Below are 13255 nucleotides of genomic sequence, written 5' to 3' on the forward strand. Positions count from 1 at the left end.
GCACAAGTTTCAGAAAACAACATTATTCTTGTTACATACTATTTTCTATTTCTTTTTTTAAATGCTAATCTCAACCCACTAAATTGATTTCATGACCAATGAATTTCATGACTTGCAGTTACCAAATACTGTCTTAGGTTATACAATGCTTAGTAAGTAAAAACTGATGAAGAGTGGTTTTGCTATTTGCCAATAGCATTAGATAATTATAGGGTCTACATAGTTATTAAATTTATTTTTTTAAGGAAATGAATATAAAATCAGATTCAAAACACATGAAGTAAAAGTAGAAAAAATAAATTTTTTACATGAAAGTTTATTTTTCAGTGTTAAGTTTCAAGCGTGGTTTATTTATAAAATGAAATTTTGTTTTTGCTGATTATCTTTGTTCTCTTTACTTCTCATCAAGCAATATTGATAATCATGGTCATTTAAACATTAGCAAAAATGTTTTGTGAGTGAAATATTTTATCTTAAGTCTAGGAGCTGGGGTAAAGTAAATATAAATATTGCTTAAATATATTCTAATATAACATACTAATTGATATAGTCATATTAAAAATTAAGATGTTTATTTAATTAGACTATCAAAACTCAACTATCTTAATTAAAACCTATGAGAAACTCTCATTGTGAAAACCAAAAACAAACATTTGACTACCTGGACTAAGCGTTTTGCAGAATTCAGAGCTCTCATGTCCAAGAGGGACAGATGTGCCCTAAGCAAGTGTACTGGTTACTTTAAGTCAAGAAAAGCAATAAGATTGTTTCTCATGGGAGTTGGTGATGGACAGGGAGGCCTGGCATGCTGCAGTCCACGGGGTCTCAAAGAGTCAGACACGACTGACCAACTGAACTGAATGGAGGGATTCTGTCATAGTGCTGTCAGTTACGTGTCTGTTTTGGTGCTTTCATTTTACTTATTGTGAATAGGGATTTTTTTTCTGAAAAGGCACCAAGATTGCATAACATCAATATAATTAATTTACTTCGAGTTGCATAAAGTTCTGTTTCTAATACATACATTGTTAGTTTATGCACGGGTCAAAAAAGAAGGCAGACTTTAAATTTAAAAAAATATTTTTAACCCTTTTTCTGTTTTCTTACTATACTTACATCCTCAAATATATTATATATAATATATATATATAATATATTTATATAAATAAAAATAAATATTCCTCAAATATATATGTATGTGTGTGTGTCTATATAGACACACCTTCCTCTCAGAGGTAACAGTCTGTTTTCTTTTGTCTTAAAGGACACTAGGATTTGAGATATAGTGTGAACCTTGGTGCTAAAAATAGGAACACTTTGTTAGTCCATCAAATTTTCAATCAGTCCCCTGTTTTGGAAATAAATGAATCCTTTTTGAAGGGACATGATGAATACTTTGATAAATGAACATTAGATTTAAAAGAAATGATTTTTTATTTATTATCTTTCTATTTCTTACTCCTTCCTTCTCTCTTCTCTTACCTCCCTTTCTCCCTTGCTCCTTGCTTCCTTATTTCTCTTTTATGTACTTTCTCTTTTTGTAGTTCCCTATCATCTCCTGCTTCAAATTGGCCATGTTATAAAATTGAAGTTTGTATGCTTGGTTGTTACTTGTTGATTTCGTAATTTTAATGCTATATTATTGATGATTAATTTTAAAGATAGTTTTTTTTAAAAACTAAAACAAGCTTAGTTTCTTTAAGAATAAACAATCTTCCTATAAATATGAAACCCCTCATTCTAATTCTATGCATCATAAATTTATTGAGTCTAAAGAAAACGATCACTCTGTCATATTTAGTTTATCAAATTTAGAAAACTAACAAATGTTAACATAATTTAGTTTATATTACTTTCAATGATTCAGTTTTATTTTTTCAGACATGAAGTATTACAAATATTTTAGAAGTAGCAATAGACTGAATCTATACCAACTCTACAATATACTTTTTTTTTCTGGTTAGCTATTTTTAAAATTTTTATTTCATATTGGAGTATAGTTAATTTGCAATACGTTAGTTTCAGATGTACAGCAAAGTGATTCAAAGGTATACATACACATGTATCCATTCTTTTTCAAATTATTTGCCCATTTAGGTTATTCCCGTTAGGGTGGATTAGAGAGTGTTGAGTAGAGTTCCCTGTGCTGTACAGTAGGTCTTTGCTGGCTATTTGTTTTATTTATAACATATTTGGTTAGCCAAAATGTTCATTCAGGTTTTCCCACATTACAGAAAAAACCTGAACAAACTTTTTGGCCAACCCAATACTTTAAATAAACAGTTATTTAACTTATCTTAGATAACTCACTCAGTTGTGTCTGACTCTTTGTGACCCCATGGACTGTATAGTTCATGGATTTCTCCAGGCCAGAATACTGGAGTGGGTAGTCTTTCCCTTCTCCAGAGGATCTTCCCAACCCAGGGATTGAACCCAGGTCTCCCACATTGCAGGCGGATTCTTTACCAGCTGAGCCACACTGTTTATGAAAGCCATATACAAAATTAAGTTTTCTAGACCTGTATATACTAGAGATGAGGAAAATCTACCAAATTAAGCACATTACTTTTTGTAGATGTTAAATAAATATTTGTTGATTGAATGAGTATGAGAAAGATATAATAACATGTCTATAATATAATTTTAATGGTTCCAAAAATAAATATATGAGACTCTTAATTATTTTTTTAGATAACTTATTTTAAACATTAAGTTGCATTCAAAATAAAAAGTAAACTATAGTTCACTATTTTGGCTATAACAACAAATAGAAGTTTTAAACCAAATTATTAATGCCTTTTATTTATGATTTTGTTTTTATAATATTGAAACAATATTATTGTCTAATAGTGCTTTAGAATCATTATGACTAATAGACTGTTGAATACAGATAATCTAGAATTGACTGTAATAACTTAAGAAAATTTACAGAGAAATCTTTAAATAGCCTATCCATTGATTTTAATTCTCTAATAATCCTGTCTCCTTATTGGAGAATAAAATGTCCCCAATATCAAAACTCAAGAGAATTTTTGTAAGGAATTACAGTTTGTCACACAGAATAAACCTGAATGAGTTCCTTTAATTTAGGGTAGAATTAGAGGTTCTTGTATTTAAAGAAACAGTAGCCCCTTTTTGGACTGTGTGTCTGCATGCTCAGTCGGGTCTGACTCTTTGTGACCCCATGGGCTGTAGCCTGCCAGGCTCCCCTGTCTGTGAAATTTTCCAGGCAAGGGTACTAGAGGGAGTTTTCATCTCCTACTCCAGGGGATCTTCCCAGCCCAGGGATCGAACCCTCTGGAGTCTCCTGCTTTGGCAGGTGGACTTTTTAGCACTGAGCCACCTGCAATAGCCTTTGTTGAATCAGCTATAATGGGAGAGGATTCCTCAGTTCATTTTAGCCATTGCTTACCACAATAGTAATAATGCTCAAAGGCTCTTTTAATTTATCCTTAAAATTTTATAAAACCACATCTCAATGACAGAATTAATATAGTATACTAATTTATAGGCATTATCAGACAGAAGAGGTTAGGAGCTAATAGTGGCATAAACTTATAAATCTTTTTAAAAATTAACTCATAAAGAAGAAATACTCTTCCATGACAGTGGTATTACTTTGGGGCAGTACCAGTTCTTAACTGTCAGTGGTCACTTGGCAAAGCAACATTGTCATATTACATTCGTAGTAAGGCATTCACTTTGATGTAGATGAACCTAAAACCTTGATGTAGTGATAACTTGTAGTTTATTCAGTTCCTGACCACTGTTCTCGATAAATAAAATGTCAAGTTTTGACATTTTCCAGTGAGATATAGAATTAGATTAAAAGAAGTGGACAATTTTAGAGATAATCTCATACCTAAGTGATTTGATTGTTCAATTAAAACATAGCAATAAAATTTTTCGTCTGTGAGTAAATGAACTTGAAAAGTCGCTCCTTATATCTTGCCTCTGAGATCTGTTACAGAAGCTAAGGCCTGAACTAGTGGGCTGTGTGCCCCGACTTTGTTATTTAATACTGTCAGTGCACTGAGTGTAATGGCTGCGCTAAGCAGAAAGAAATCAAGCATTTCCTGCCAAGTGAGCTTAAGGTAGAAACCCACACCTTGATCAGATCAGCGCGATAGTGCTCCAGAACTCAGGCATATTGATAATACCATGTTTCTTTTTTTTTCGTACCTGATCACATTTTTGAGGACAGATGGGGAACCAGGGAGCCTCTTTTAATACTGAAATGTCGTTTTGAAGTTAGCTTCTAAGAGGTGCTGTGAATTTGAGTCTGTGTGTGAGGGGAAAGATGAATGATGTTGTCCCCTTAAGGATAATGTTAATCATAAATAACAAAAAGAGTTAAAACAGTGTACTTTACAAGGAAGGTTTTTTTAATTTAATAAGTGGAATATGTTATATTATGAATATGTTTTATGATCTTAAAATCTTTTATTTATTCCTCTTCAAAGTTTATTGTTTGCTCTTTTTAGCAAACTACATACTCTCTGAAAGGAAAATGGCTTTGTGGTTTCATTTTAAATTTGAATACTTATAATTGTGTGTAATCTAATGTTGTCTGTAAATTCTCTGAACTCAAAACATCCTTAAGAAATGGAAAAATGTACCTACAGTGACTACTTGTTCTGAATAACTTGATTTTTTATTATAGAATCTAAGAATTTTCTAGGAGATCTTTTGATTTCTGTTTTTATGATTTTTCTTTCAAAAGGAACTTAAATTCTCCCTCAGTAGATAATTATATGCTGAGAAAAATAAAGCAGAAACAACAAAAAAAAAGAGGCCAAATTTAGAATTTTATGCTGCTGCTTGTTCAGAAGAGCTTTTGATCGTTCAAATGGGTTAGTTTATTTATCCGATCATCTCTAAGAAGAGGCATAGCAAATTACATCCACATTTTCGTAGATGAAGGGAGTGAGAAGCAGAGACTAAGTGGCTTGCCCAAGCTCATGGACTGAATGATAAAGCCAGAATTAAAACCCCGCCTTTTGACAGTAATCTTTCTCGTAGATTGTGCTACTTAAGTTGGCTTAAAAAGGTTTTGTAAGTTATATATTCATTCTATTCTACAAACATTCTTTTGAAATTTCTTTTATTGGGAACTGGAAATACAAAAACAAGTAAGATCCCTTCTGTTATTATTCCAGTTAGGGGTGGAGGTGAGAAAATGAGTAGGAATGATGGCAGATGCAGAATATAATGGATAATTTTAATATAGCAGGAAAAATGTCTTCATAGAGGTCCAGCATGCTCTGTGAGTTTAGGTGGAGGAACTTCTAACTATACCAGAATGGGAAAATACCACAGAAGGCTCCTCTTGAAATCTTTTAAGAGTAGCTACAGTGGGTATTCCTTTCAGAAATACCATTAGTTAAGTTTCCTGTGATCAAAATGAGTAGTAAGGATAGCTATTGAAAGTGAAAGTCACTCAACTGTGTTGGACTCTTTGCAACCCAATGGACTGTATAGTCCATGGAATTCTCCAGGGCAGAATACTGGGGTTGGTAGCCTTTCCCTTCTCCAGGGGATCGTCCCAACCCAGAGATCAAATCCAGGTCTCCCTCATTGCAGACAGATGCTTTACCAGCTGAGCCACAAGGGAAGCCCAAGGATAGCTATTCAGTCAGTTCAGTTCAGTTCAGTCAGTCAGTTGTGTCCAACTCTTTGCAACCCCATGAATTGGCAGCACCCCAGGCCTCCCTGTCCATCACCAACTCTCGGAGTTCACTCAGACTCACATCCATCGAGTCGGTGATGCCATCCAGCCATCTCATCCTCTGTTGTCCCCTTCTCCTCCTGCCCCCAATCCCTCCCAGCATCAGAGTCTTTTCCAATGAGTCAACTCTTCCCATGAGGTGGCCAAAGTACTGGAGTTTCAGCTTCAGCATCATGGCTTCCAAAGAACACTCAGGACTGATCTCCTTTAGAACGGACTGGTTGGATCTCCTTGCAGTCCAAGGGACTCTCAAGAGTCTTCTCCAACACCACAGTTCAAAAGCATCAGTTCTTTGGCGCTCAGCTTTCTTCACAGTCCAACTCTCACATCCATACATGACCACTGGAAAAACCATAGCCTTGACTAGACGAACAAAGGAATGTCTCTGCTTTTGCATATGCTATCTAGGTTGGTCATAACTTTCCTTCCAAGGAATGAGCATCTTAATTTCATGGCTGCAATCACCATCTGCAGTGATTTTGGAGCCCCCAAAAATAAAAGTCTGACACTGTTTCTGCTGTTTCCCCATCTAGTTGCCATGAAGTGATGGGACTGGATGCCATGATCTTCGTTTTCTAAATGTTGAACTTTAAGCCAACTTTTTCACTCTCTTCTTTCACTTTCATCAAGAGGCTTTTTAGTTCCTCTTCACTTTCTGCCATAAGGGTGGTATCATCTGCATATCTGAGGTTGTTGATATTTCTCTTGGCAATCTTGATTCCAGCTTGTGCTTCTTCCAGCCCAGCATTGACAGCTATTCAGTTCAGTTCAGTTCAGTTGCTCAGTCATGTCTGACCCTTTGCGACCCCATAAATCGCAGCACGCCAGGCCTCCCTGTCCATCACCAACTCCCGGAGTTCACTCAGACTCACGTCCATCGAGTCAGTGATGCCATCCAGCCATCTCTATTAGGTATACTTAATGATTTCAGCGCTGTTTATTGCTTGTTTGATAAAGTAATTATAATAGCCTGGGTACATATTTAGAAGCTCTGGAAAGCAGCTGAAGAAACTGCATTTTATATAGTGTCAGATCTAGGATGTGGCTCTGGTATTAACAGTTGATGGTTTTCACTGTTGTGGTAGACTTAAGCATCTAATACATGGGCCTAGAATGCCATGATTCTCCTCATTTGTATGGCCAGATTCTATATTTAAGCTCTAATTTTAAATTCTCAGATTAGTGAAATTTTTTCCCTAAGTACTTTAGCATCACAACAGCCATGATACTATTCTGCTGTATATGATGCCATATGTATTTTATCTACCTGTGAAGTGTTAATGAGGCAATTGCATGTCTCATGTGGTTGAAGATAGCAAGCATCATTGACATAATAAAACACATCAAGACTCCTGCCAGTTAGGAATATGTGATTTAAGAATTGTATGTTTGTGACCAGCTGAAACCCACTTCTCTGTGTCCTTACCTAATGATGTATCTCCTTTTTCTCCCAAAAAGCAAACAGAAGCAGTCCTAGGCTAGAAGGTTCACTGGAGAAACCACTTAGCTCAAAACATCTCTTTCCTCCCACTTCCTTTCTCTTCCTTCAAAAGGTCATCCACACTGTTTCTCCCTTTAATAATTTTGTAGCTCATAGCTCTTACAATTTTACTTTAGATCATCTGTAACAAGTATATACAGATCACTTTGGACCTTATTTCACACCTCTACAACTTTTTGCTGTTTTCCTGAAGAGTGTCAATGCCTCTGGCCCTCCACTTCCCACCATCTTTCTTTCTCATTCCACTTCCTGTATCATCATGCCTTTCTTTGTCCTCTTGGCTACTATGGCTACTAGAAGAGACCTCAACTGTGCTTCAGAATCATCCTTTATAAGTAACAGTCATGAGATCTTAGGTTAGTTATAATATGATTTTCAAACATATAGAGCAAAATGAGTCATATTTTATAGAAATAAAGTAGGAAGTTAGTGTGAACTTTTTAAAAAAACAAATCAAAGATTGATATTTGTGTAAACTTTTAAATGGCTTATTTTCATTGTAATTTTGTACTACCCTACAGAATTTAAAATGATAACTTTCTGAATTTTTTAATAAACATGAACTGAAATACTTTTATATCTACTAATTTTCATAAGGACGTCCCTTATGGCTCAGCTGGTAAAAAATCCACCTGCAGTGTGGAAGACCTGGGTTCCATCCCTGGGTTGGGAAGATCCCCTGGAGAAGAGAAACACTACCCACTCCAGTATTCTGGCCTGGAGAATTTTATGGACTGTATAATTCATGGGGTCGCAAAGAGTTGGATACAACTGAGCAACTTTCACTTTCATTTTCAATTTTCATGAAGACAATAAAAGCTAGCATTTATAAAGTAATAGTAATCTTAAGAGCCACCTTATTAGCTTTTTAGTTTTAAACTTCATATGGCTAGTGAGAAGACATGGTTCTTTCAGAATACCATGGCCCATTTATATAGTGCTAATAAATACTAATGGGTGTTGGAGAAGACTCTTGAGAGTCCCCTGGACTGCAAGGAGATCGAACCAGTCCATTCTGAAGGAGATCAGCCCTGGGATTTCTTTGGAAGGAATGATGCTAAAGCTGAAACTCCGGTACTTTGGCCACCTCATGCGAAGAGTTGACTCATTGGAAAAGACTTTGATGCTGGGAGAGATTAGGGGCAGGAGGGAAAGGGGACGACAGAGGATGAGATGGCTGGATGGCATCACTGACTCGATGGACGTGAGTCTGAGTGAACTCCGGGAGTTGGTGATGGACAGGGAGGCCTGGCGTGCTGCGATTCATGGGGTCTCAAAGGGTCGGACATGACTGAGCAACTGAACTGAACTGAAAAGGGGATGATAATTTACTTGTTCCAAATAGTCTCATGATGTGTCAGTAATGGTCAGGGTATCTTCACTGAAGAAGTCAAAAGTAAAACTATAGAATGGGAAACAACCAACTACAAAAAAGGTCTAGAAGAGACCACTCAGGGAAGATAAGATGGTATATACAAAGGCCCTAATATATAAGAGACCTTAACAGAGAAAAACCCGTAGCCTGGATGGAATAAAGAAAGTGGAGATGAATCCCTGAAAAGGATCCAAGTTGCACACCCAAAAGGAGTCTAAATTGTATTTGGAGTGCAATAATTATGCCTTGGAGACTTACTAAGAATAGTGACATCATGGAATGCACTTTTAAAAGATGGTTCTGGCTGTTGAGTGGAGTATAGTGGATGCAAACAGAAGCAGGGTGACATTGCAGTGTTAATTGGGAATAAGGGGATTTCAGTAGAATTGGAAATAATCACATGGAGTAACATATCTCTGAGAAGTTAGGTAGCCAGCACTTTCTGATGAATTTAATATGGGAAATGAGGAAGATGAAGAGTTTCAGGAGGGTGCCCATATTTCTGTTTTGAGCAATCAGCTGAATAATGGTGCCACTGATCCAAGTTGCAAAGAGTGGGGTAAAGGACATCTCTGGGTGTGGGAAGCATAAGGTTAGTTTTAAGCATGTTTGCTTTGAGGTGCTTCTGAGATACACGAGTAGAAGTTCCAGTTTCTGTTTCAGATTGGAGCTCCGAGAAGAAGTCAGTGCCATGAATATAAATTTGGGAGTTGTCAATATGTGGATAATATTTAAAGCCTTGTTAATAGAGTGAAAACATAAGATTCTAAAAGCAACACCTGAGGAATACCAACAATTGGATATCCAGTAGAGGAAGGAAGAAAAAGACTTAGAAGGAGCTGTCTGAGTAGGAAACCAGGCTTGTAAAGAGAGGAAAGTGATTCCTTAAGGGATTGTTCTCACTGTTAGTTGTCACTGAGAAGAAAAATAAGAATACAAAAGTGTCTACTGAATTTGGTAATATGGGTGCCATTAGTGATAACATGATGGGAGCTACCAAGTTGGAGACAAGCTGGAAGTTGACTAAGTGGGTAGAATGATGAATGGGAAGTGAGAAACTGGAGACAGCAGTAACTAGAGGGAAATGTGGTCAGAGGGGAGAGGTTTTGTTTAGTGTGTTTTGTGATAGAGATATAAGGGAACATTTGTATACTAATGAGAAGGACTCAGTAGAAATGGGAGACTAGAGGATGGAAGCAGAGTGGGCAGAAATTAACCAAAGAAGCAAAATCATTGATAAAAGTAAGAGGAGGGGGGAATAGAACACATACTGGGAATTGGCCTTCAACTGGTAGGAAGTTTCACCCCTTGAGACAGTAGGGAAAAGATTGCCGAGGCAAATAGATGTATAGAATTAGTCATGGAACAGTGAAAAAGCTCTCTTCTGACAACTTCTTTTTTCTTGGTGGAATATGAGACAGGAGCATCAGATAGAGAGTTAAGGTGGGAAAGAATGAGGAAACGTGAATCCATCATTGTGAAAAGTGAGTGATGTTGAGTGTCCATCATGGTTGACCAGGAATTTATGTTGCTGCCAGAATATTTGATTTTCTCCAAAGTTTGACTCAGCTTGGTAGCCAAGATAATAGAAGGAGGCAGATTGTTGAGCTCATGTATGCTTCTATGATTCTTAAATCCTTTCGATTCTTATTTTTTATCAATTGTATCCTATCAACTTTTAAAAATTACTTTGTTCTCTACTTTTTAATATGATTTTAAATAACTGAGTTTCAATATCTGATTTAAGAATGTAATTCACCGCTGAAGTACTGTAACATAAACATATGTTTATCAGTTTTAAATTATTTTATATTAGGATCCAAAGTGTGTGGCAGTCTATACATCCAGATGTGAGATGGTCTATTTCCCAGTATTCTGAGCCCCAGATACATGATGTATCCTTACTTGCACTTGAGTAGATTCATGTTCAGGGGAAGATGAATTCCAAGAAAAGCAAAACATTTGAATCTAATTTTCAAGCAATTATGTGTTGCCATTCTGAAATTAATTGAAGCTAATAGTTGTTAACCCTGAAGAGGCAATTGACTTATTCAAATGTGTTAATAAATAATTTATTGTTACTGGGAAGGTTTTAGTTATCATTTTATATTGTATCCATAGCAAATAGCTTATCAAAGAGGGATCATAGATGGTCATTGAGGAAATCTTCAGTGTTTATGGGTTATTGATGTTTGTAACTATAAAGTATTTTTCTACATTTCTCTTTTAAATAATGGAGCCATATATATGTGTGATTTTTGTTGTTGTTGTTGAGTCTATGAATTCAAAAAATTTCTGGCTGGGCATTTTTGCTCCTCTTCAATGCATTTATAGACTGCTACCTTAAAAAAAAAAAACATTAGAATGGCTTACTGGTTTTAACTACATCAAGGACCAATACATGAATAAGAATGGGTAATTTATTCCAGTTAACAAATATTGATACATAATGTTTGAGAAGAAAAACTATTTCAGGATATGATGGTCTACTATAGAAAAATTAAGTTTCTTACATAATTTAAACACAATCAAATTGTCTGGATTTTAAACATAATCAATTTTTTTGGAAACATATATGACCTTAATAAAACTTTGATACTCAATAATTCCAAATACTGCAGCAGGAATTGTTTTTTTCCTTTGAGCACGTTTATTTGAATGACCAGAAAATGGCAGGGCTTTATATTGAAATAATACATATTTGAATTATATCTTTAGCCATTAAAAGAGTATACTATGTATTCTATTATTAACTCCAAATCATTTTATGAATAATTAATATCTACCAAACTGGATAGTATCAGAAACTCTTATCTATTTTTTAAAACCAAATAATTCACCTTTGAATATAAAACAGTGTTACTTTAGAAACCAAGTTCTATATGTTGCTGATACCATTTGGTAAGAAACACTGAACTCTGAAACATAGCATTCAACTAACAAACATAGCAATTTTTTTCCAGTTCCCTTATCATCATCAACATCCCATTTCATCTCTGATTCTCCATTTGGAGAACTCGAAAATGCCACCAATTTCATTGTCAATAGTAAGGTTACATTCCAATTATTTTCTAAAAAGTCTGTGCATACATGATAGATTCTTATCATTCCAGGAAGAAGCTCTACTTCTGATGTTCTAGACACATACAAGTCTCCATTCTGTCATCAGGCCTTTCTTAACAAAGGGCTTAGTAAATCCATGGGATTTCTATCTATCAAAGACACTCAAGATGAGGAAGATTATTTCAAGGACCTTTCATCAGATAATAACTCTAGACAAGAAGATTCAGAAAATTCCTGTTCCCCTTACCCGTTCAAATCTAGTGGCCCAGAAAAAAAAGCTGTCCCTGGCATTGACGTGCTTCCCAAGAAGAAGATCTGGGCTTCGTCCATGGACTTGCTTTGCACAGGTGACAGAGACTTCTCTCCTGGGGAGACTGACAGATACCAACGCCGTCTCCCTGAGGCGGTTACAGTGAGGACTTCAACCACTCCTAGAAAAAAGGAGGCAAGATACTCAGATGGAAGCCTAGCCTTGGATATCTTCGGTCCTCAGAAAGTGGATCCAGCATTTCACACACGAGAATCGCCCACCTCCTCGGCAATATCAAGCGCTTTGGACCGAATCCGAGAAAGACAAAAGAAACTTCAGGTTCTGAGGGAAGCCATGAGTGTAGAAGGTTAGTAATTCTGTGTGTGTTTGAGAGAGAATTGAATCAAATGTTTACGATTGTGTTTTGAAATAAAGAAGGGTTACGAAACCATTCCATAAGTCTTATTTCCACTACCAAACCTTTGTACCCAAGTCAGGCTCGCTCTTCTTTGTCAGCTTCTGTTCCTCCTCCCACAAAAACCCTAACTAAAGTGCACCGTTTCCAAAAGTCATCTTTGCTAAACATACCCGGTCCAGCCACCTTATATAGTCTCTCAGTATTTTAGGTAGGCAGGGGCCGTGTTTTCAACTGCTTTTTAATCCTCCATAGCATCGTCTTTCATGCACCATCTTGTGGGAGGCTTCCATAAAGGACTGGTTCATGGAAATGAGATATAGTTAATAAAAATCAGTTATCCAAGGGAGTCAGCATAGCCTGGTGATAGTGCAGTGGTCTGGAATGACGCTTAGATCCATGTTTTTATTTATTTTTGTTTAGATCTCTGTTTTTTGAAATCACAGTATTTAGGTTTATCAGCTTAGAGTCAGGCAGCCTAGGCTTGAATTATGTACTCCATTCAGTAGTGACGTGATCCTTACTTTAGCAATGGGGCTTAATCATGCCAGGTCTTAGGTTAGCCTATGTATGTGTGTGTATGCTTAATCACTCACTCATGTCCGACTCTTTGCAGCCACAACAGGCTCCTCTGTCCATAGCATTCTCCAGTCAAGAATACTGGAGTGGGTTGTCATTCCCTTCTCCTGGGGATCTTCCCAACCTAGGGACTGAAGCCAGGTCTCCTACATTGTAGGCAGATTCTTTACTGTCTGAGTCACCAGGGAAGCCCATGTGTAAAATGGGCTTAATAAAAATAAATTAATTTGGTGATGAATGTAAAATGATTAATAAATTATTATGAAACTACTATGGGGGCATAAAATGACTTTATAAATTACCAATTCTTATTATTTATAGGGGAATGCTCTTTCAAAAATACT

At 36.2% G+C, this 13255-nt stretch overlaps 1 protein-coding gene across 21 annotated transcripts in view; it reads left to right on the plus strand.

Annotated features, from left to right (window-relative positions):
* The window catches only part of PTPN13 (protein tyrosine phosphatase non-receptor type 13), a 226989-nt gene that overhangs the window by 94748 nt on the left and 118986 nt on the right, over positions 1 to 13255 (plus strand). For 13 of the 21 annotated variants that reach the window (XM_012180310.4, XM_012180312.4, XM_042251610.2 and 10 more), the window contains exon 7: positions 11718 to 12284. The exons of the other annotated variants lie outside the window; for them this stretch is intronic. In XM_012180310.4, the coding sequence (XP_012035700.2) occupies positions 11718 to 12284 (567 nt within the window). The remainder of the gene's footprint in view (positions 1 to 11717; positions 12285 to 13255) is intronic. 21 annotated transcript variants of the gene reach the window in all.

Source organism: Ovis aries, chromosome 6, assembly GCF_016772045.2.
Source record: "Ovis aries strain OAR_USU_Benz2616 breed Rambouillet chromosome 6, ARS-UI_Ramb_v3.0, whole genome shotgun sequence".
NCBI classification, from domain to species: domain Eukaryota; kingdom Metazoa; phylum Chordata; class Mammalia; order Artiodactyla; family Bovidae; genus Ovis; species Ovis aries.